The sequence below is a fragment of the Hemicordylus capensis genome, chromosome 2 (genome assembly GCF_027244095.1).
Source record: "Hemicordylus capensis ecotype Gifberg chromosome 2, rHemCap1.1.pri, whole genome shotgun sequence".
NCBI classification, from domain to species: Eukaryota; Metazoa; Chordata; class Lepidosauria; order Squamata; family Cordylidae; genus Hemicordylus; species Hemicordylus capensis.
The window spans coordinates 227,636,202-227,661,279 of NC_069658.1; the positions used below are offsets into that span (position 1 = coordinate 227,636,202).

The window sequence follows — 25,078 nt, forward strand, 5'->3', positions numbered from 1 at the left end:
AAAGGGAACGTGGCTAGAAGAACTCTGTGGGAGGCAGCTGATATGGAGGGAGGCGGAGAGTGAATGAAAGCAGGGAGGTTGAGGTCTCTTAAAGCAGATGAATAGTAGTATTCAGATTAGTAGCATTCAGGCTTGGCAAAGGACACTCTCCATGACACTGCTAACTGAGCAGAGGCACCTTTTAAAAGTGGTGATTCTCTTTATTTAGCAGGGGGAGAACAATTGGCCTTGTCCATCCCACACACAGCATTCCTTCAGTGGCTGGTGTCTATCTTATGTTTCTTTTTTAGATTGTGAGCCCTTTGGGGACAGGGAGCCATTTTATTTCTCTTTCTGTCTATGTATGTATGTATATATGTGTGTATGTATTTCTATGTAAACCGCTTTGGGAACTTTTATTGAAAAGCAGTATATGGTATAAATATTGGCCGTATTCATATTCTTCCTGAGTCTTGCTCTTTGCTTGTCTTCCCTGCAGAGAGATGCTGTTAGCCAGAACCATCCAGTTTTGCTAGTGAAATATATGCCTGCCTCAAGAGCACCACACCTCACACACGGAGTAGCATCTTGACCTAGTCACTTGAGTGCCCCTTGCCTTGAAATTTGCAGAGGATCCTTCTATATTCATGGAAGCTGGCCTAGAAGAGGGACTAAAGATGGAAGAGCAAAAGTCAGCTTGTTCCGAAGCTGGAAATGACCCTCAAGATATCCAGGGAAATAGCTGGGAAAGAACTGTGCAAAAGGTGCTGGGTGAGGACACTACCAGTTCAGATGCACAGCGCCAGCACTTCAGGCAGTTTGGCTATCATGAGGCCGAGGGCCCCCGTGAGATTTGCAGCCAACTCCACACCCTTTGCCAGCAGTGGCTAAAGCCGGAAAGACACACAAAAGCTCAGATGCTGGACCTGGTGATCCTGGAGCAATTCCTGACTGTCCTGCCCCCAGAGCTGGAGAGCTGGATCAGAGAGTGTGGCGCAGAGACCAGTTCCCAGGCAGTGGCCCTGGCAGAAGGTTTCCTCCTGAGCCAGGCAGAGGACAAGAAGCAGGAACAGCAGCAGGTGAAAATGTCATTCTTGTTCTTTTAAGGAGCAGAGGATATGTGGATCAATGTCCTAAAATCACCCATCAGTTGCCCAACCTCTTCTGGAAATTACCCAAATGTGGAATGTCCCAACCCCTAGGGCCAGCAGTTCCAGTGGTGTAGGAGGAACACAGGGCAATTAATGGGGATTGCAACTTTCCTAGTAGGGTGGGGAAGAGGTGGTCCTGCAGCAAGCAGAGCCTGAGGCAGCTCCTCTCAGGAGCAGATGTTTAGGGTTTGGTGCCAGAAAAACTGTAACACTAACAGCAAAGGCCTCAGAAAGGCAGGGATTGTTTGGGAGTTAAGAGTTTCCCTGCTGGATCAGGCCCCAAACCTATCTAGGCCAGCATCCTATTTCACATAGTGGCCCACCAGATGCCACTGGAAGCCTACAGGCATGCCGTCTCTCCTGCTGTTACTCCTCTGCAACTGGTATTCAGAGGCATTGTGCCTCTGAGGCTGGAGGTGGCCTATAGCCCTCAGACTAGTAGCCGTTGATTAGTAGATCACTCCTCTATGAAGTTATCCAAACCCCTCTTAAAGCCATCCAGTTGTTGGCTGTCACCACATCTTGTGGCACAGAATTCCACAAGTGGATTATGCATTGTGTGAAAAAGTACCTCCGCTTGCTGGTCCTAAATTTCCTGGCAATCAATTTCATGGGATGGCCGCTGATTCTAGTGTTTCCAGTACTGGGGGGAAAATGTCACACGGCCCCATCAATGTTCCCTTTAAGGCATGCGCACATGTGCGTGCTCACAAGTTTCTGGATGCCTGCTCAGTTAATTTTAGATCCCGCTCAGGTTGAATCTGGAAGGCGCCACTCTGAATGTATGTGCGCACACACTGCTTTGATACTGCCACCGAGAACAAAACTCATTCTGCATATCGATGAAAAAAATTAGAACACTGGGCCCCATCCCCAAAGGAATAAATAAAAGGAAGCTGTATTATACCATGTCAGAATTGGTCAGTCTAGCTCAATATCGCCTACACTGACTGGCAGCAGCTCTCCAAGGTTTAGGCAGGAGTCTCTTCCAGCCCTACCAGGAGATGCTGCCAGGGATTGAATCTGGGACCATCTGCATTTAAAGCAGAGGCTTGACCACTGAGCTATAGATCCTTATTCATTTTCCCACCAAAGCATGGCTATGCGTGGTTTGGGGACATAAAAGTGCCTTCTTTTACATGATCCCCACCACGCGTTAAGGTCATATGAGGAGGTCCGTCTCCAGTTACCACCGGTTCGTTTGGTGGTGACTCAGAGGCGGGCCTTCTCTGTAGCTGCTCCAGGGCTGTGGAATGCACTCCCAGCAGAAATCCGTTATCTTAATTCCTTACTGACCTTCAAGAGAGCCCTTAAAACCCATCTGTTTGGCCTGGCCTTTCAGGGTTTTAAATTTGTCTTAATTGTTTTAATGTTTGCCCTGGTTCTCCAGGGTTTTTATCTGTCTGAATGTTTAATTGGTTTTATTCTGTTTTTATAGTTTTGATTTTAATTTTTAACTGGTTTTACTTGTATTTATTCTGTTGTAAACCGCCCTGAGCCGTTTTGGAAGGGCGGTATATAAATTGAATGAATGAATGAATAAATAAATAACTGGTGAAAGCAGTTTAGAAGAGGACTCTTTAAAAAGGAAATTTGCAACCACAGTGGCATGTGTCTGCAGTTCACGTGCTACAATACACTTGCACATTCTGGTTCCTAGACATGGACTCTGTTGAGGGACCCTTGCTCATAAAGCCTCAACACTGATAGAAACATAGACACAGGAAATAAGTTTGCAAAGGCCAGGGCTTGACAAATCCTAGGCGCCAGACAGCCAAGGCGCCTCGAAATTTAACCATGGCATCTAGACTAGACTATTTGGAGGCAGAGTTATATAATAAGATCTTTATTTGTCCCAGGCAGCCTGTTGCTGTTCTAAATTATGTAACTTGCAAAGGGGATAAGCAGAAGCCCATTAATCTTCCCCTGCACAATGTCCATCACGAAGTTCCCTAATATTGTCAAGAGTCCATTGTCTGACTCCTAAATTCTTGGGTTGGCTCGGATACAAGTAAGAAAAAAATGAAATAAAATAGTCAAGGCTTGGCATGGGTATTCTTGAGCATGATCTGCTACCACTTAGTGTCTGATTTCCTCATGGTAATAAGTTTGCTTGCAGTAAGAGCCTGGGGCTCTTGAGGAGCCTAGAATGTTGTTGTTGTTTTATTTACATTTTATATCCCACTCTTCCTTCAAGGAGCCCAGAGCGGTGTACTATAGACTTCAGTTTCTCCTCACAACAACCCTGTGAAGTAGGTTAGGCTGAGAGAGAAGTGACTGGCCCAGAGTCACCCAGCAAGTATCATGGCTGAATCGGGATTTGAACTCAGGTCTCCCCAGTCCTAGTCCAGCACTCTAACCACTACACCATGCTGGCTCTCCTCACTATACCTACTCACTATAGCTTTCTCATTATGGCCACTCGCACTTTACATCAGCTAACGTCATACAGGTTTTGCAGGACTTGACTTTTTGAACTGCTCATGACAACTCGAAACAGTTCTCCATTATGGACCTTCTTTATTGCGTATGTTTGATTGGTTATTGTGTAACCAACAGGCTAATCCTGTTGGATTAACCTCCCCTTTTATATGCAGTAAAGAAGTTCCATAAAGGAGAACTGCACTCATTTTTATTTTTTTTAGCATGGTTTAGAAACATGGTTTAGACTTGAGTTCAAGGAGACTTGGAGATGCTGCTTTATTTTATTTATGTCTTTATGCTTACATTTCTATCCCACTCTTCCTCCGAGGAGTCCAGAGCGGTGTACATGGTTAGGTTTATCCTCATAAGAACCCTTTGAGGTAGGTTAGGCTGAGAGATACGTCACTGGGCCAGAGTCACCCAGTGAGCTTCATGGCTGAATGGGGATTTGAACTCAGGTCTCCCTGGTCCTTGTTCCAACACTCTAACCACTACACCACACCGGCTTTAGCCTTTGCATCTCCATCCTTCCTAATCTTTATCTCTCTTCCCTGCCTGGGATCTCCACTCCTGCTTCAGGTGCAAAGACAGCTAGCAGAAGTGATCTCTGATTGCCTGAAGGCAGAGAAGGCTCCACCAGGCACTAGTCGAAGGCCGCTGTTCAAGTGGATCGTGGAAGAGAGTGTCAGAGGGACCACCCAGCTGGGTAAGAACGAGCAGAGCAGTATTTCGACTTGGCTTCTATCTCTTGAATGAGCTGAAATCCGTGGGCTCCGAAAGTCCCTCTTGAGGCTGGGTGGGGTAGAAGATCCTCCTCTCAAGCCTTTGTAACAAGTTACATAGAGTTTAGTTTGAACGGTCCATCTTTATATTAGTCTATGAGCTAGGCCCAAAGACTTTGGCCATTAAATCTCAGGGGACACAGGAACAGCCCAGCTGAATCAGGCCCAAGGCCTATCCCATCCAGCATCCTGTTTCACGCAGTGGCCCGCCAGATGCCTCTGAGAAGCCCACAGGCAAGAGCTGAGGGCAGGCCCTCTCTCCTACTGCTACTCCCCTGCAACTGGTATTTAGAGGCCTCTTGCCTCTGAGGCTGGGAGTAGGCTATAGCAGTGGTTCCCAAACTAGGAGCCTCCAGATGCTGCTGAACTACAGCTCCCATCATCCCCAGCCACAATAGATGTAGCTGGGGCAATTGGGAATTGTAGTTCAGCAACACTTAGTTATCCTACCCCTGCTAACTTGGCAAAGAGGCACCTTTTAATATGGTGGTTCTCTGTTTAGCGGGGGAGAGTAACTGGCCCTATTCACCCCCAGCATACTGAACTTAGTGCAGACACCCAATCGGCATAGCCCACTGCAGCCCAGAACTCCTGAGCTCAAGCGACCTGATTTTATAGTGGGTTTTGTGTGTTTTTTTTAAAAAAAAATTTCAAAACACCATTGCAAATTGGGTTGCTGCAAGCCTGATGGTCAGGACAATAAAAGCATGACAACACACTGAAAGTTGAAAGCATAGTAATAATCACCACCTTTTTCATTTCTAGAAGTGTAAATCTTGTCAAAAATCACAATGAGCATTTCTCCCTCAATATGGTACTGACCACCCCAGCTGGTTCATGTACTTACTTACTTATTTACGTACTTCATTATTTATTTCTTATATTTCTATACCACCCCATACAAAAATGTCCCTGGGCAGTTCACAATCTATTGAACATTTGCACAATTAAAACAATTTTAAAATATATAAATGAAAATGCTAAAACCTGAAGCTTGCTTTATTCATTTATTCATTCATTTTTTATACTACCCTTTCAAAGCTGGCTCAGGGCAGTTTACAAATAAAACAAAGACAGTTAAAATCAATCAACAATTAAAAATATAAAATACCATAAAACAATAAAACAGTTTAAAACCTTAATAAAACAATAAAACAGTTTAAAATGAAAAGTATACAGTGTACTGTGCTTGATTGGCCAGCAAACTCGCCTGACCTGACCCCATAGAGAATCTATGGGGCATTGCCAAGAGAAGGATGAGAGACATGAGACCAAACAATGCAGAAGAACTGAAGGCCGCTAATGAAGCACCCTGGTCTTCCATAATACCTCATCAGTGCCACAGGCTGATAGCATCCATGCCACGCCGCATTGAGGCAGTAATTGCTGCAAAAGGGGCCCAAACCAAGTACTGAATACATATGCATGCTTATACTTTTCAGAGGTCCAATATTGTTCTATTCTACAAACCTTGTCTTCTTGGTTCCATGTAATATTCTAATTTTCTGGGATTGTGGATTTGGGGTTTTCATGAGCTGTACGCCATGATCATCACAATTATAACAAATTAAGGCTTGACTTATCTCGCTTTGCATGTAATGCGTCTGTCTCATATATCAGTTTCACCTTTTAATTTGCATTACTGAAATTAATGGACTTTTGCACAATATTCTAATTTTCCGAGTTTCACCTGTAAAAGAGACTTGAAATGAAAACCTTAAAACAATTCAAAATCATAGTCCAGTTAAAAAGCTTGGATGAAAAAATAAGTCTTTAGAGACTTTGAAAAAGTTGTCAGACATGGGGAGGCTTTTATTTCAGCAGGGAGCGCGTTCCAGATTTGAATTTACCTGAATCCAAGACTAGATTTTTCCCCAGGTTCTTTAATGTTTAAACCAGAGAGTCATCTTAAATTCAGAGTCCAGTTCCTTTTGAGTAAGTATAACCTGTATTTAACCTCTGTCTTTTAAGAGGCTTATCTTAAATTCACAATCATCTTGTATTTGGGTAAATACGGTATTTATGGCCAACATCCTGACTAATGGCACACTTGTGCAAGGACATTGTGCTAATGCAGGGCTGCTGCACTAGCTTGTTGCACTAACGTGTGGCACTTGTATTCCAGATTAGAGTGCACTAGTGCAAATGTCATCGTGTTCGTGCAATGGCTGTGCAGCCTGTGGCATATTTCATGGAACATTTGTACAGTAGCACAGTTCTGGAAATCTCTGTGATTTTGCACAGCTGCGTGATCTTCGTGTGCTTGTTGTGAAAGCCCCCATTAGGATGTCGGCCTCTGGGAATTATGCCCCAAGGCATTGTGGCTAGGCTGACCAATTCCACTCCAGGAACTGAGAAGCAAAATGCTTATAACAACCCATTAATTGAATAGCCTCCCCAGTGAGGTCCTCCTGGCTTCATCACTTTATTCCTTTAGACACCAGGTAAAGACCTTCTTGTTCATTCAGGCCTTTTAAATTTTGACTTTTAAATTTGATTTTTAAAACTGACTTTTAAAAAAAGGTTTTAAAGTTGTTTTGTATTGTATTTTGGGGTGTGTGTTGTGATTTAACATGTTATGTGGTTTTACTTGATGTTCTAATGCTGTGTTGTGAGCCGCCCAGAGAACAATTTGTTATGGGGCAGCTAACAAAGTTTATTATCATCACCATCATGACCTGTGGGGTGGTTGGATCCCGTTTATGGAATAGCCTCCCTAGTGGCTATTCCATCACTTTGTTCTTTAGGACACCTGGTGAAGACCTTTTTGTTCACTCAGGCCTTTTAAATTTTAATCTGATTTTAACTGAATTTTAAAAATGTGTTTTAAATAGTTGTCTTTTGTATTTTCTCCTCCCCTTTTTGTGGGGGAGGTCTGTTATGATTTAATGTGATGTGTGTTTTCATCTCATGTTTTAATGTCGTTTTGTCAGCCGCCCAGAGAACAATCTGTTATGGGGCAGCTAATACATAAAAACCTCTCCTCTCCCCCTCTGTCTCCCTCACAGACAGTGAAATTACCCTTGTGCTTCATTCCTGGCCTTCTGCTCTTTGCGGTGGAGCAGAATCAGTGGCTGTGGAGGCATCAGATCAGGTAGGAGAAAAATGACCGGAGAGATAGGCAGTTATCTTATCTCCCAGGCCCTGGAAGAATTTCACTGTATTGATTTCAAAATATTGTTCTGCTTTTCTCCAAATATTCAAAGTGGTATTGGGTTGTGTCGTCGGGTCAGTGTCGACTCCTGGCGACCACAGAGCCCTGTGGTTTTCTTGATAGAATACAGAAAGGGTTTACTATTGCCTCCTCCCATGCAGTGTGAGATGATGCCTTTCAGCACCTTCCTATATTGCTGCTGCCCGATATAGAAGTTTCCCATTTTCTTGGAAACATACCAGCGGGGATTCCAACCAACAGCCTCCTGCTCTCTAGCAGGTTACTTCCCTGCTGCGTCATTAGGTTACTATTCAAGGTGGCATACAGTACCATTAAAAAGCCCAGAAATTCAATAAAATTGAAAAAAATTTAAAATCAGTTAAAACAGCAGCAAAAAGGTATACCTGTGTTCAAAATGAGGCAGAATGAAGCCTTGACTGAAACAAGGAGATTTTTCGTTTCCTGAATGATGCACATAAGAGAGACAAGCAAATATTGGGAGAGATGGAGTTCCATAACTCTGTTCTGGGGAAGGCTCTCTCTCGTATGGCCATTAACTGCCCCTCTGCAGACATCAGAAAAATCCTTATAAGTTCATGTAAGGCAGGATAATTGTTGTGGGGTAAGGTAGTCCTTCAAAGGCCCTGGGCCCAGCCCTTTAGGAGCTTTAAAGGTCATAACCACACATTGAATTGTGTCGAGAAGTTGATTGGCAACCAATCCTGCTGCGCCAGGCCAGGTGTTACACAGTCGAAGAATTTTGTCCTTGTCAGGACTCTACCAGCTGCATTTTGCACCAGTTGTAGCTTCCAAAGGGTCTTGAAGAACAAGCCCACATAGAGAGCCCACAGCAAGGGTTCTCAGGAAATTCCTCCTACAGGGAATTCCAGATGCTGTTGACTACAACTCCCAGGGTCCCCAACTGTGATGGCCTTTGCCTGGGAATTATGGGAGTTGTAGTCAACCACATCTGGAATTCCCTGTTGGAACATTGCTTGGGTCCCGTGTTCCCTCTAAAAGGGATTCCCAGATGCTGTTGACTGCAACTCCCATAATCCCCAGCCAAAGGCCATTGAAGCTGGGGATGCTGGGAGTTGTAGTGAACAAGATCTGGGGATCCCTATTAGAGGGAACACTGCTTGGTCCTGAGATGTTGTTGGACAGCAACTCTCAGCATCCCGTTACAATGGCTAAAAAAATGTGTCTTAAGGGCTCTTTTAAAGGCTGGTAAAGATGTCAAACCACGAATGTCTATAGGGAGCGCATTCCACAGCCCAGGCGCAACCACAGCCAAGGCCCATTCCCAAGTTGCCGCCAGACGGGCTGGCGGCATCCGGAGACTGATCTCTCTCAATGACCTTAATGTGTGGTGGGGATCATGCAGAAGAAGGCACTCTTCCAGGCAACTCGGTTAGTGTAGTTGCAAACTCGGAAATGCAGGTGCTCTCTCTATAAGAGTCCCTATAGCCACCCCCCCCGCCACTTAGATAGATTTAAATAATTTGGGAGGTTCTGTTACCAGAAGTTCAAGAATATGCACCCCTATACCCACTTACCTGGTATTAAGCCCCATTGAATTCAATGGGACTTACTTCTGAATAGACATGCATAGGATTGCACTGCATTTTAAGTACTGTTCTTTCAATGGGCCCACTCACATACAGCTCAGTGAATGGAAGATTAAGTTACTGCTGTTTTGTATTAATTACTGGGTTAAACAAATTACACACATAGCTTTGAATACTACCGCTCAAGAGCCAACTGATCTGAGCTTTGGGAAACAGATGTCCCTGCTGAGACCCTGAAGGGAAAAAAGGTACAGGAACCCTGCCCATCCCTACAACACAGCCCCACTGCTCCCAGACCCTTTTGCCCTGTTCCCTACTTGGGGGAGGGGGGGGGCCAGGATCATGTCACCAGAGGCCCAAGTCTGAGAAGCCCTGAGTTAAATTAATCAAAATGGGATGTAACTAGATCACTGAAGCCAAGTCACTGAGACCGAAATGGATGCAAAGGCTCTATCAGCTGTCCCCTGATCCTCTCAAGAAGAGGCTAGTTCTAGGAGCATTTCAAGCTGTAGACCCAAGCAGGGTGCAACCCCATCCAAGACAGACTGGCCTCTATCAAATTTTTTCCTGACCAGTAGTTTTCTGCCTGTTTCCCTTGAATTCTGCCAAAGTTGCCCATTCAGAAGGCATTGAAGGCCACAGAAGAAGCATTGGATCCTTCAGGGGAACAGCTCCAGTCACTTCCCCTTGACGGTCTTCAAGGATTGTGACATTTTCTGTGAGAACACCCTGCTAACTGAGCAAAGAGACACTTTTAAAAATGGTGATTCTCTTCTATCTATCTGTCAATCAAATTTATACCCTGCCCAAACTTACATCTCTGGGAGCCTAACAATTAAAACACATATAAAAGTTAAACAGTTCAACATATAACAACACATATAAAAGTTAAAACAATGCAATAATTTAAAAAACATAAAATTAAACAAACAGTATTAAAAAAAAACCCTGAGAAAGCTTGGGTAAAAAAATGGGTTTTCAAATGTCTTTTTAAAAATTGCCAGAGATGGGGAGGATCGTATCTCCGCAGGGAGCGCATTCCACAATCTCTGGGCAGCAACCGAGAAGGCCCGTCTCCGTGTGGCCACCAGACGAGTTGGGAGTAACTGGAGACGGACCTCCTCAGATGACCTCAGTGGTCAGTGGGGTTCCTAGAGAAGAAGACGCTCTCTTAAATACCCAGGATCTAAGCCAGGGATGGGGAACCTTGGCACTCCTGCAGATGTTGGCCTACAATTCCCATAATCCCTAGCTATTGGCTTCTGTGGCTGGGGATTATGGGAGTTGTAGTCCAAAAACAGCTGGAGTGCCAAGGTTCCCCACCCCTGAAGCCATTGAGGGCTTTATAAGTTATAACTAGCACTTTGTATTTTGCCCAGAAACCTATTGGCAGCCAGTGTAACTCCATCAGCAAAGGAGTAATGTGGTCTCTCCGAGATGACCCAGAGACCAACCTGGCAGCCGCATTCTGTACCAACTCAAGTTTCCGGACTACGTACAAAGGCAGCCCAACGTAGAGCACATTACAGAAGTCAAGTCTGGAGGTTACCAACAAATATACCACTGATCTTGAGAAATGTGCACAGCTGGCATATCAGCCGAAGCTGACAGAAAGCAGAGGAAGAGCAACTGGCCCTGTCCAACCCCAGCACAGCAACCCTCCAGTGGCTGTTGCTGGTATCTGCCTTATGTTTCTTTTTAGATTGTGAGCCCTTTGGGGACGGGATCTATCTACAGGTCAGGAATCCTTTATCCAGACTCCCGAAATCTGGAAAGCTCTGAAATCTGGACACCACGCCAAGAGAGAGAGAAAAAATGCTTGTAGCCTCAACCTCTCTCACACAACGCCCCCCCCCAGCCCCTAAAGCTCAGCCCCCAAACCAATCCTGGCCCCAACTCAGCAGCTAACAGAGTATATACAGTACTGTATAACCAAGCAGCAAAAAGCCTGCAACTCACAGAGAGAACATTATGGTGGCTCTGTAATCGACTGGGAACTGTTGGGGCCAGGATTGGGCGGGACAAGCAGTTTGCAGAAGCGATCCTGCGATCGCTTATGGCCCCTAAACTCACTGTTGTTGCTTCATAAGCTCGTTAGCTCCCCTTTTAGTTCTTCCCCTCAGGCTTTGCTATCTGCCTTTTGTTTACTGCCTCTCAAGCACTGCCACTCACATGCTTCTCAAACTGGTCTGAGAGAGGGTCCTGAGAGAGGGGAAGGAGGGAAGGTGGAAAGGAGTGCAATCCCACTGAGAAGCAATCCCATTGAGAAGCGTGTGAGTGCGATCCCATTGAAAAGCATGTGAGAGGGGAAGGAGAGAAGGCAGAAAGGAGCTTGGCGAGAAGGCATAAAGGAACTTCAGGAGTTGTTGAGACCCTCTGCCAAAGCCAAGCCTGGGTTGCAAGGAAGGAAGGAGGGCATTTTCCATCTAAAATGCCATGTTTGAGTTCAATGCTTATTTGATTACATACTTTAAATAAAACCTTTTTTTAAAAACCCAGTAACCTTTCATGCCCAAGATATCTCATTTATGAAAATATTCCGAAATCCGGAAAAATCCAAAATCCGGAACAACTCTAGTCCCAAGCAGTCCGGATAAAGGATTCTTGACATCTCTCTGTCTATCAAATTTGTATGCCACTCCAAAATACCATCTCTGGGGTGGCTCACAACATGTTTTCTATGTAAACCGCTTTGAGAACTTTGGTTGAAGAGTGGTATATAAATATTCATCATCGTAGTAGTAATTTTCTTCTTTTTTCTTTCAGGTTGTGGGGAACTTTGAGGAGGTGGCTGTGTATTTCTCCAAGGAGGAGTGGGAGCTGCTGGATCCAGCCCAAAGGGCTCTGCATGAGGAAGTCATGGAGGAGAACTACAGAACTCTGGTCTCCTTGGGTAAGGCTCCTGCTTTCCCCTGACCAAGGGAATCATTTCCCCAAACCTTAAAAAGTGTCTTTAGCATCTTGGCATACTTCCTGTGCTTTGAGTATCTATCCTGCATTGTCCTCTTCCAGCCTGGCATAATTGTGCAGTCTCTTCATAGGGGGACAGAGCCCTTATTGAGCAGCCCCTTTTTGGAGGCACCCAAAGTGACATCAGACCTGAGTATCTGTGGCAGCCTTCATACTCACCTTTCCTGGAAGTGGAATGTAGTGAAAATAACCTTCCCTCTAAATCTAAGACAGGACTGCACAATAGTGATGTGCAGAACATTCAGAACTCAGAAAATTACACCTTGAAACAGGCTGTTTTGAGTGTTCAAATGAAGGGTCCATTTCAAGCTCAGAACAGAACAAGCCCGTTCCAACTTGGAACATTCAGAGTGTCCCAAGTACCATTTCCCCCCTCCAAAATGGTGTTCTTCTGGCCGCTGCACAAGCACAGCGGCCATTTGCGTGGTCAGCACCACCATGGAAATGGCCGTCTCATGTGTGCAGAGACCAGAAGGGTGCCATTTTAGAGGGGGAAAATGGAACACTTGGAATGTTTTGAGTGTTCTGAGATCATTTCATCGAAACAACCGGCTCACCCAGTTGTTCTGATGGAATGTTCTGCTGATTTTGTGTTGTTTCCGAGCTTATAATGGAACACATAATCTGTTTCGTGCACACCCCTACTGCACAACTTTGGCCCTTCAGCATTTTTTGGACTACAGCTCCGATCATCCCCAGCCACAGTGGCCAATAGTCAGGGAGTAGGGAAGTTGTTGTCCAACATCTACAGGAGGACCAAGGTTGTGCAGCTCTGATCTAGGGGATGGGGCCATAGCTTAGGAGTAGAGCATCTTCTTTAAATGCAGAAGGTCCCAGGTTCAATCACTGGCACCATCTCCAGGTAGGGCAGGGAAAGACCCCTGTCCAAAATCCTGGAGAGCTGCTGCCAATCAAAGCAGACCATACTGAGCCAGATAAGAGGAAGAGCTGGTCTTGTGGTAGCAAGCACGAATTGCCCCATTTGGTAAGCAGGGTCTACCTTGGTTTGCACTTGAATGGGAGACTACATGTGAGCACTAAGATATTCCCCTTAGGCGATATCTGGGAAGGGCACCTGCATGCTTGCATGCAGAAGGTTCAAAGTTCCCTCCATGGCATCTCCAAGTTAGGGCTGGGGCCTCTGGGGAGGAGATCTGTGTGGTGCTGGGTGTCCTGCCTGCCAGAGGGCTGGGGACATTTGCCACTGGTGAGCTAGCAAGTGGGTTTGTAGATGCCTGAGCAAACTGACTGGTGGAAGGTGGGGTATAAAAAGGGATAGAAAAGGGAGAGGGTGATATCAAAGGAAACAAAATGGCAGACCGATTGATTGATTGATATACTGCTCTTCAACCAAAAAACGTTATCGGAGCAGTTCTTTATATAAGAGGAATAATAATAAAAACAAGCAATTAATTACTTATTAATAACAAATAATTAATAGTGAGAAGATGGTTTCCTTCTGCAACACAGAGTCCTGTGGCAACCACCCAGTACCTCCCTCCAGGTTGATGTGGAACCATTGCACAGTAGTATCATCTGGCCCACATTTTACCAAAATATCAACAAGGATGTCATGGGAAACTTTGCTTTCCTGAAATCAAGATACACTATGTCCATGTCATTCCCATGATCAACTAACTCTATTGAAAAAGGAGATGCGATTAACCTGGCACGACTCGTTCATGACAATTCCAGGCTGGCTCCCACTAATCACCACCTCCTCCACCCTTGGGCAACTTCTATGTCAAAGAGAAAGCACTGAGAGATCTGATCAGGGATCTCTCCCATGATATGTAGGTGGGTTCCAAGACTTTATTAATAATCTCACCTTCAAAAAGGAGTGGAACCAGAAGAGAGTTTCCTTTTGCTTTCCTCAAAAGATGGAGATGGTGGTGTGGAAGAAGGTGCTCCCTTTCAGAGATACAGGGCCAGGCAACAAAGGGCTTTAAAGGGAACTAGCTGGGCTGGGCGCAGAGCATCTGTGCCTCTGGCCAGCCCACCCACTGCTGTTGTCCCCCACACCAGCAAGCCCGGCTTTCTGGCTAGCCGGCCACTCCCCCCCACCACCGCTGCCCACTTCTCGGCCCCCACCTGCGCTTTCTAGCAGGCTGACTGGCCAGCCCGCTTCCTCCCCCCGCCCCACGCTTTCTGGCTTACAGGCCCCCTCCTCCCAGTGGGTGGCCTGGCCAGGCTGGCCCGCCGCCGCCGCCGCCTCCGCCTGATTGGTAGCCAGGCCAGGGCAAGGCTGGCCCGCCGCAGCCTCTTCTGGCTGACCGGCAGCGGCCGCCATTGTCTCCCATCCCCGTTGCTATCCTCAGGCAGCTGCTCCTGCAAGAGCTGCCACGCATGGGATTAGCGAGGGGTACGTTTAGGAGAATTAAATATATTGATAGTCGGCACCTTGAATTGAACAAAGATCAGTGTCTCTTCCTGTCTTCTAAGATAGCCGTAAACAAAGCATCTCCAGGTTAGGGCTGAGAGAGATTCCTGCCTGCAACCTTGGAGAAGCTGCTGCCAGTCTGTGTAGACAACACTGAGCTAAATAGACCAATGGTCTGACTCAGCAAATGGCAGCTTCCTACGTCTGGGAGCCGGACCCAGGTCCCTGTAGATCAAGTCCAATGTTCGACACTGTCAGTTCATACCATTCCATAGAGACTATTTAATATGCTGGAGAATCAGGCTCCTCATTAAGTCTTTTCTGTTTTGTGAATGACACAGCAGTTAACTGGATTTGTTCCCATATCTCAGGCTTCATTTATCCCTTACCAGATTTCTCTCTAATCTTGCAGGTGATGGGAGGGAAAGTGAGAGAAAAGGTAAGCAGCAGAGAAGGAAAACTGAAGCAAAGCAGAACTCCCTGGCTTCTGAAGTGGCTGATTCAGTCTCTGAAGAATGTTTCAAAGGAAGCAAAAGGAACGAAATCCCTCCATGTGCAAAAATCCTAACTAGTAAAACAAGGCTTGGCACCTTTCAAAGACTTCATGATGAACAGCTGAAATGCTTAGAGTGTGGGAAAAGCTTTAGTTGCAGGAAAAGCCTAACAAGACATCAGAGGATCCATACAGGGGAAAAACCATACAAATGCTCAGAGTGTGGAAAGAGCTTCAGTCGGAGCTCTCATCTTGCTTCACATCGAAGAATTCATACAGGAGAGAAACCATATCAATGCTCAGAGTGTGGAAAGAGTTTCAACCAGAGTGCAAACCTTACGTACCATCAAAGAATTCACTCGGGAGAGAAACCATACAAATGCTTAGAGTGTGGGAAATGCTTCAACCAGAGTGCAAAACTTACATACCATCAAAGAATCCACACAGGAGATAAACCACATAAGTGCTTAGAGTGTGGGAAGACTTTTAACCGAAGCTCACACTTAAATGAACATCAAAGAATCCACACAGGAGAGAAACCTTATAAATGTTCAGAATGTGGTAACAGCTTTAGTTATATCACAAGTCTTACAAGACATCACAGGATCCACACAGGGGAGAAACTTTATAGATGTCCAGAATGTGGAAAGAGCTTCAGCCAGAGCATAAGCCTTACCTACCATCGAAGAATTCACACAGGGGAGAAACCACATAAGTGCTTGGAATGTGGAAAGAGCTTCAGCCGGAGCTCACACCTGAATGAACATCAAAGAACGCACACAGGAGAGAAACCATATACATGTTTAGAATGTGGAAACAGCTTCAGTCACAGCAACAGCCTTACTATTCATCAGAGAATCCACACAGGGGAGAACCTGTACACATGCTCAGAATGTGGAAAAAGCTTCAGGCAAAGCTCAAGTCTTACTTCCCATCAAAGAATCCACACTGGGGAGAAACCTTATAAATGCCCAGAGTGTGGAAAGAGCTTCAGCCAAAGTGCAAGCCTTACTTACCATCAGAGAATCCACACAGGGGAGAAACCACATAAATGCGTGCATTGTGGCAAGAGGTTTAGTCGGAGTTCAAGCCTTAATGAACATCAAAGAATCCACACAGGAGAGAAACCATATACATGCTCAGAGTGTGGAAAGAGCTTCAGCCAGAGGATACACCTTAATGCACATCAAGTAACTCACATAGGAACAAACCATTTAAATGCTGAGAATGTGGAAAGGGCTTCAGTCAGAACCTTGATGTACATAAAAGAATTCACACAGGAGCAGGTTTCATGAATTCCAGAAATGTCTGTAGCTTGGAGAGAACTTCAGATGGAAAACATACCTTTATTTCAGATTGTTCACATATTAGATAAGTCATATACATAATTATATGAGAGCGTTTCTGAACACAAGCTCATGTAATGAGCAGAGAAAAAGGAGAAACCCCATGAATGTTTAAAATATGGTTTTAAAAAAATTTGCTCAAAAAATGATAATAATGGATGGCTTGAGGATCAAACTTCAATTAGAGCCATCATCATCCAGAATGTCTCATGAGGGGACTCCCCACTGGTCACCTGTAGTGAATATTTCTTTCTTCCAAGGGATCACTCGAGTCACCAGCTTCACAAGGGCAGAACCATCCGTGCAATTGCTGTTATATAGGAAGAAATGTCTTGGCACTTGAACTTGTCCCATCACGCTGTGTCCCTTTAAGAGACATCTCCATACCAGTGCATTGTTTCATACGTCCCAGCAGGAAACAGCAGCCAGCATTTCCTGTACTGAATAGGGGATTCTGCTCAAAGACCTATGGGATCCCTTCAAACTCTAAAACTCTATGATTCAGGAGGTCTGTGATAGGTTTAGTTTCTTTCCAGGTGAGGGAGCCCCCAACTTCCCACACTTCTGCCATATTGACTTATTTGCTAATAAAGATAGGGAGCCAACAGACACCTTGACTGACAGTGTTGGTTCCTGCCAGACTGGTAGGGTCCACTCAGGATCTCGGCAAATTTCCTCCTTCCAACCAGTGGCAAAATCCAGACCCATTTCCCCCCAACTTGCTGGCTACCTGGCATCTTCCCAAACTCTTCTGCAGCCTCCGCCTGAGTGTGTCTTAGTGAAGGAACTTCTTTTAGCCCCCTGTAGCCTTGGAGGAGACATCACCAGCTGTCCTGAGAGCTGGCCAAGGATCAGCACCGATTCTCCTTTCTTGTATCTTTTTGTTGTATGTTAAGCTTTTAGGATTATTAGCCGAATGCAGGGGTTCTCACTCGGGTCCTGAGTTGCACATGGACCACAATTCCCATCATCCCTGCTACAACAGCCTTTGGTTCTTGTGGCTGGAGATAATGGAAGTTGTAGTCCAACAATATCGGGATAGGGGTGTGCACGAACCGTGCTTCAAGCACTGGTTTGACGCCGTGGGGAGGGAAGAGGGGAACGAGAGCTTTTAGAAAGGAGAGCACGGTGCGCAACTCAAGTACTCAGGCACGGCGCCAGCACGCACATGGTATTGCTGACCACACAAATGGTGCCCGTGTATCTGTATGCTGGTGCTGCGCGTGGGTACTTGAGATAAACTCCACCACAGCAGGAAGCTTTATGAGACAGAGGAGAGCAGGTAAGGACCTGCTCTCCTCTTTCTTAAAGCTCCCGCTCCCCTCCCCACGCCACTGAACCAGTGTGTGAACCACGGTTCATGCACAAACATATATTAGGAGACCCAAGGGTGAGAACCCCAGCCGAATGTGAACTAGCAATGTGGCATGTATTAGTTGTGTCAGGTATAGTAACTTTTATGTATTAGTAATGTGCTAACCTTTTAAAATAATAGAGGTCATCGCCTACACATTGGGGTTGACACATTATCACTCGTGGCCACTGTTGTGGATGGTGACTGCTCTTACCTTTTAAAGCAGGGGTTCTCAAAGTTGGGTCCCCAGATGCTGTTGGACTACAACTCCCTTCATCCCCAGCCATGCTGGCTTATGTCTTGTCATAGTCTGTGGTTAGCAATAGTCCATCTGCTTTGCTTGTTTCAATGTTCTACATTCTATGTTGGGTCTAACAATTGGTTTTTGAAGTGGGAGTAGAATGAATCGTTGGCACTCACCTGAATGGTCATTCTCCTCAGAAGTATGGATGGCATCCGAAAGGCATGATGGGTTGACACGACCTCCTGCTCCGAGACAGGGCCAATCAGAGAGCTTTTCCTCCTATAGCAGGAGGGAGGGGCAATCCCCTCAGGCTTCAGTCTATTGCTAGCTCTCCGATGCTCCTGCTAGAGAAAACAGTATCAGAGAAAGAACCAAGCAGAATGGAACAACAAGTAAAGTAGAACTTTAGAAGAAAACGAGCTGTGAACTGTCTTTGCGGAAAAACCCCACCCCTAGGGTGAGACGTACAACGCGGAAGAATAGAGCCTCCCCACACCTATATAGGGAACAGAGGGGTGGATAAGTAGGAAAACAACAGAAGCAGAAACGAACGGTCGGGCGGGTCGGATGCCATCCATACTTCTGAGGAGAATGACCATTCAGGTGAGTGCCAACGATTCATTCTCCCTCAGAAGAGGATGGCATCCGAAAGGCATGATGGGACATACCATAGCTGCTAGGCACACAGGGCGGGAACCGTGAGTATGGGACTATGTTGGAACCACCCGTTGGAGAACCCGTCTGCCGAAAGAAGCGTCGGCAGAGGCCCAGTCATTAATCTTATAGAATTTCACGAAGGTGGAAAGGGAAGCCCACGTGGCCGCTCTGCAGATGTCAGCCAGAGGGGCCATGGTAGCCAGGGCCGCGGAGGATGCGGCAGTACGTGTGGAATGGGCGGTAATGCCATCCGGCTCCGCCACCTTAGCTGATGCGTAAGCTAGGCGAATGCACTGGCAGATCCAGCGCGCCAAAGTGGAGGATGAGACCTTTTTTCCCAGTGAGCAGTCCCTGAAGGAGACAAACAGGGACTCGGAGACCCGAAAGGCCTTGGTCCGGCGCAAGTAAATTCTGAGCGCTCTCCTGACGTCGAGCGTATGCCATTCCTTTTCCTTAGGGGTCGAAGGTTTGGGGCAAAAGGAAGGTAAGACCAGTTCCTGGGACCTATGAAAAATTGAATTGACCTTGGGAAGGTAGGTGGGGTCGGTGCGCAGCACCACATAATCAGAGTAAACCAAGCACAGCTCCTTTCTGGCCGATAAAGCCCCTAGATCTGACACCCGCCGGGCCGAGGTGATGGCAACCAGGAAAACAACTTTGAGGGTGAGTAGCCGCAAGGAAATGGAGCGCAAAGGCTCAAAGGGGGGCTTGACCAATGCCCGGAGGACCAGGTTGAGGTCCCAGGTGGGGAAGCGATGGATAGGGGGAGGCCTGAGAGCCGCCGCCCCTTTGAGGAACCTTTTAATATGAGGATGTGCCGATAAGGGAGGCACTCCCGGCACCTGTAGGGTAGTGGAGATGGAGAACATCTGCCATTTGAGAGTGGCCGGCATAAGCCCTTTGTCCAGCCCGGCCTGAAGGAACCCCAGAACTTGGATGACTGAGGCAGACCTGGGGCTGGACCCCACAGAAGCACACCAAACAGAAAAAGCCCGCCAGGTGGACTGGTACACCCTAAGGGTGGACGGGCGTTTGGAGGCGAGAATGGTTTTCTGGATAGCAGGAGAGTAGCCACAGGCCACTAGCGTGCCCCGCTCAATCTCCAAGCGTGGAGGTTCAGCCACTGAGGATCTGGGTGGAACAGCGGCCCCTGGCGCAACAGATGCGGATGGCAACCCAGGGGTATCGGGGGAGCCAGCGACAGGGAGACCAGGTCTGAAAACCACGGCCGACGTGGCCACCGTGGGGTTACTAAGATAACCTCCACTCGGTGTTGCCAGACCAGCCTGACCGTTTGCGGGAGTATGGCCGGGGGCGGAAAGGCATAAAGCAGGCCCGTTGGCCATGCAGACACTAGGGCATCCGTTCCCTCGGCCCCTGGCGCCGGGTATCTGGTAAAGAACCTGGGCACCTTGGCGTTTCCTGGTGTGGCGAACAGATCCACCTGGGGGGTCCCGAACTTCTCCGTGATGGAGCGGAACACTCGATCGTCCAGGACCCATTCTGCCTGATCCAGCTGAGTCCGGCTCAGCCAGTCTGCCACCGTGTTGGACACGCCGCTGACATGTGCTGCCTCCAACAATGTTAGATTCTTTTCTGCCCAGTGCAGAAGCAGCGAGGCCTCGTGCATCAGCAGCCATGCCCGCGTTCCCCCCTGCCTGTTGACATGAGCCTTGGCCGTTTTGCTGTCGGTCCTCACTAGAACGTGGGACCCGCAAATCAAGGGGAGAAACTGAAGAAGAGCATACCGAATCGCCCTGAGTTCCAGCCAGTTTATGGACTGGACCCATTCGGACGGAGACCACAGGCCTTGTGCGATTTGATCTTGGCAATGTCCCCCCCACCCTTGGAGGCTGGCGTCTGTGGTGACCAGGATGCGGTGTACCGGCAAGAACGAGACACCCTTGGCCAGAGCCGGCGACAGCCACCAGTCCAGTGATTTCCTGACCTGAGGGGCCAGACGGACCCTCCGCTGGGACTGGGCGGACACCAGGTCCTGAAGCGGCAGGAGCAGCCATTGAAGCGGGCGTGAGTGGAGGCGAGCCCAGGGAACTATGCCTATGTTCGAGACCATCATCCCCTGTAACTGACTCAGGGATAGCACATCCAGATGGCTGCGTAGGCGGGCCTTTCGACACAAGGCAGACAGCCTTTGTCGTCTCTCCAGTGACAGGGATGCAGTGCCCTTCACGGAGTCTATGACAGCTCCGAGGTGAAGGATCTGGTTCCGGGGGGAGAGGGAGCTTTTCTGACGGTTCACGAGGAACCCGTGTTTCTGAAGGACCACTAAGGTCTCCTTCACGTCTCTCAAGGCCTTCTGGTGAGATGGGGATCTGATCAACAGATCGTCCAGATAGGGATATAAATGAATCCCCTTGGCTCTCAAGTGCGCCACGAGTGCCACCATGATCTTGGTGAACACGCGTGGCGCAGTCGAGAGACCAAAGGGAAGGGCCCGGTATTGGAAGTGTGCCCCTGCATACGCAAACCGGAGGAACCTCCTGTCCTGGGGATGAATTGGGACGTGGAGATAGGCCTCCCTTAGGTCCACTGAGGCCAGGAAGTCGCCCCCTTGGAGTGCTAGCAAGATGGAGCGAAGGGTTTCCATCCGGAAACGCTTCGTGCGGAGGAACCGGTTCACGTACTTCAAGTCGAGGATAGCTCTCCACTCTCCATTCCTTTTTGGCACCAGAAAAAGAATGGAGTAGACGCCACACCCAACCTCCTCCAAGGGAACCGGCTCGATCGCCTGGATATCTGACAGGTGGCGTATGGCGGCCAGCATCTGCGCATGTTTGCCCCGCTTGTTGGATTGAGGGGACACTAGAAAACGGTCGCGAGGCTGACAGTGGAAATCCAGACTGTAGCCCTGGGCCACGGTCCGCAGAACCCAGACATCCGAGCAAATCCTCGCCCAGGCCTGGGCGAAGAACTGCAACCTGCCTTCCACCTGGCATTCTAGAGCACCGTCATTGGGTTGCTGGTCGTTTGAAGCCAGACTTCTGCTGTGCAGGCTGACGATACCTGGACTGGGCAGCATCTCTAAAGGTGCCCTGTGGTCGCTTCCAGGAGGCAAACCTGTCCTGTTTGTCCTGTCTGGGACGAAAGGATGACCGGAAGCCCCTGTATGAAGAGAAAGCAGAGGAGAAATGTTTACATCCCTGGCGTTGCACTGACGATGGCATCGCCCTTTTCTTGTCCTTGCCTTCAACTAAGACAGGCTCCAGGACTTCCCCAAAAAGCTTGCCCCCCTTGAACGCCGACATGGCTAGATTAGACCTGGACTTTTGGTCAACGCGCCAATGCTTGAGCCATAGTTGGCGCCTGACTGTCACGTCGGAAGCCAGTGCCCTAGCGGACAGTTGGGTAGCGTCCAGGGAACTGTCAGCCATGAAGGCCGAAGCTTTAGATAGCTTATTGAGGCCCTGCCTGAGAGCCAACAGCTCGGGGGGAACCAAGGGCAGAAGCTCCTTAATCCAGAGCACTGAAGCTCTTGCAAATATGGAATTAGCCATGGAGGCCCGCATAGCGAGCAAAGAAGCCTCATGGGACCTCCGCAAAGCGGCGTCACACTTTTTGTCATCATGGTTACGCAAAACTTCCTCTCCATCTCTGGGCAAAACAGTGCCAGTTACAAGGGCCGCCACTTCCGCATCTACAGGCGGTATTTGCAATTTGTCCATTACCGCCTTGGTTGTCGTATAAAGGCGCTTAATCCCCGGAGGAGGACCTTTACTTTCGGTTGGACGATCCCACTCTGAGTGGATTATATCCAGAAAAAGCTGAGGGCAAGGCACCACTGCCTCAGGTGTCTTCAAAGAGGGTAGGACCACGGGATCCCCCTCAGGGGTAGTGTCCAGAGGATCGGGCACCACACCCCCCAACTTTAAGGTTTTCCGTGCCTTGTGGAGTAGCACAGGAAAATCTGAGGGCGAAAACAAACGATAAGGGGCCTGTGGAGTGGAAAAACTGTCCCCTTCATCCCCAGAAAGCTCGCCCTCCTCCCTGTCCGAATCTGATTCCTCCAAGGGAAAACTTTCGGGAGGTACAGCACGGTTTGCAGCGCTAGATGTGACACACGGGCTCAAGACAGGAGGCCCGAGATCGGCAGGACAGGGCAAGGCCGCGGGAGAGCAAGCAGGCAAAACCGATGGTCCGCTAGGGGGAGCCACCCCCGATCCTAAAATGGCGGTCGCGGGAGCTTTCCCGCTCTCTCCTGCCCCCAAAATGGCGGCTGCAGCTAGGCTATCGCTCCCTCCTGCGCTGGAAGCGGTGGGCGCCCTGATTTGAGCTGGAAGCTGCTCCGCTAAGGAGGGAAGCAGCCTCCCAAATTCCTCGGCCACTATGCGCCACAGAAGGGCGGCAAAACTAGGAGGAATGTCCTCCTCAGCAATGTCGGAGGAAGCTGAGGGGCGCGAACGCTTAGCAGGCGGCTCCTGCGGCAGCCGACAAGGGGAGGAGGCAGGGGTGGGAGAAACCTGATCGGTGCCAGCAGTTTGCCCTGCCGGGTCCTCAGAGCGCGAATCCGCTCCTCTCCCCGTGTCGCTCGTCGTTGCGAGTGCGGTGGAAGTGCTGGCCGGGGCCAAGAAAGGGGCCGCTGGCCCTTAGAGCCTTTCCTGCTGCTCTTTTTATCCTTCTTCTTCTTAGGAAGACGAGACATGGGCGCGGGAGCAGTAGCCGCCGCCCACTCGTCACAACACACCGCCGGTGCAACAGAATCCTCCGAGAGGGAGGGGGAAGCCCCCCTCTCGGTATGCGCCAATTCAGAGCTCATTATCACCCCGAAACTCAGCCTGCTGTGGGAGAAGCGCCACGAGCGGTCAGCGCAGGCAGTCAGCCTTTTAGCCCTCGAACCTGACTGGAACAGCTCAGGATAGGTAATAGCAGAGTCCTGACTGGAACAGCCCAGGATACTAAGTCCTGACTGGCACAGCTCAGGAAAGAAATATAGCTTAGAAAGGCTGGAAAAGCAGGATACTAGCCAGAGCAAAACACAACACGACCCTGCCGGAGCGAGACAGGGCGAAGCCTGAAGCCTGAGGGGATTGCCCCTCCCTCCTGCTACAGGAGGAAAAGCTCTCTGATTGGCCCTGTCTCGGAGCAGGAGGTCGTGTCAACCCATCATGCCTTTCGGATGCCATCCTCTTCTGAGGGAGAATTATCCTTAGGATTACTAGAAACCCGTGCACTTATCTGGCTTGCAAATTCACCAGCTGTGAGGTTTAGAACAATAAAATGTTGAAAGGTTTTTCCAAAAGCAGGTATTTATTTGTCATATATGCAGATAGTGGCCGATGCTGACAGCCTGACTGAATTTACTAAAAGAAGTCCAATTGAAATTTAGTTGTCCTTTAAAATAACTCCTGAGTAGTAATCCTATATAATAAAAGGCTAAGTGAGTGGCCGTGGCCTTGGAACGTTGGGGATCTGCGTCCCTGTCTCCCTGGGCTGTTCTGGGCCTGCGCGAAGCGCAGGCCCAGAACAGCCCAAGGGAGACAGGACCGCAGACACCAGTGTCCCAAAGCCGCGGGCGGTCATTAGCCAGCAAACAGCCGACCTCTTGCCGCGGTCCCACGGGTGGCCATTACGGGCCAATCGCTGCCCGCCCGCCCGCTTTGGCAACAAACACCTGACCTCTCGCCGCGGCCCCACGGGCGCCCATTATGGGCCAATCGCTGCCCGCCCGCCCGCCGCCACCATCCCGGACCCACCGGCCGCCATTTCGGCCCAATCCCCGGTCTTCTTTTCAAGCCCCCACGGGCGGCCACTTCAATCCAAATGCTGCCACTGGCCCCCCGCCCGCCCTCCTTCCCGACTCCTGCGTCCCCGGTCCTCCTTTCACAGCCCCACGGGCGGCCATTTCCACCCAAATACTGCCGATGGCCGCCCGCCCTCCCTCCTGAGTCCTCCTTACCCCGGCCATGTCTATTAGGCTGAAAGCTACTGCATTAAAGAGAAAAAGAGGAGCTCACAAGCAGAGCTCCTCTCTTTGCAACGGCTCTGCCCGAACTGACACTCTGGCCGTGAAGGACGCAATAGGCATCCTTTGCGTCCAAACTGACAGTACGGGCAGAGGCTTTGCAAGAGAGAGGAGCTCTGCTTGCGAGCACCTCTCTCCCACTGACATTAGGCAGTTCTTGGGCGAAGGACTCTCCTCATGGGAGGGCGGCCGGGAAGACAGTGGTAACGGCTCCGTGGGCCAACTGCGCCCGGAAAAATATTCCAGACCTTCGGAGGAAGGGCGGCCGGGAGGGCAGCGGAGCAGGCGGCAACGGCACCATTTCCATGGGACGATCTGGACTTTAATACTGTGGGGAGGGGGGTAGGGGGAGTACCACACAAGCACACACACACCCTTTGCTTAATTATTTACTATTTGTGAAGATGACTGTAATTGTTCAAAATTATAGAACTTTACAATACTACTTTGCATACTGCGCAGAGATCCACAGCTCTGAGATGTGCATGTACTGCTTGCAAGCCACTCCAAAGTGCAACCACTCTGGGGCCACTAAGCAGTGCATAATTCTAATTGTGATGGTACTCTCATTTTTCCCAATGGGTGTGCAAAACAAA

General features: G+C 48.7%; 1 protein-coding gene across 1 annotated transcript in view; it reads left to right on the forward strand.

Annotated features, from left to right (window-relative positions):
• Positions 1 to 18,229, forward strand: part of LOC128345485 (zinc finger protein 420-like) — a 49,098-nt gene extending 30,869 nt beyond the window's left edge. The window contains exon 7 of the mRNA XM_053297494.1: positions 15,084 to 18,229. Within this exon, the coding sequence (XP_053153469.1) occupies positions 15,084 to 16,196 (1,113 nt within the window). The 3' untranslated portion in view covers positions 16,197 to 18,229. The remainder of the gene's footprint in view (positions 1 to 15,083) is intronic.
• Positions 18,230 to 25,078: the final 6,849 nt, after the last annotated feature.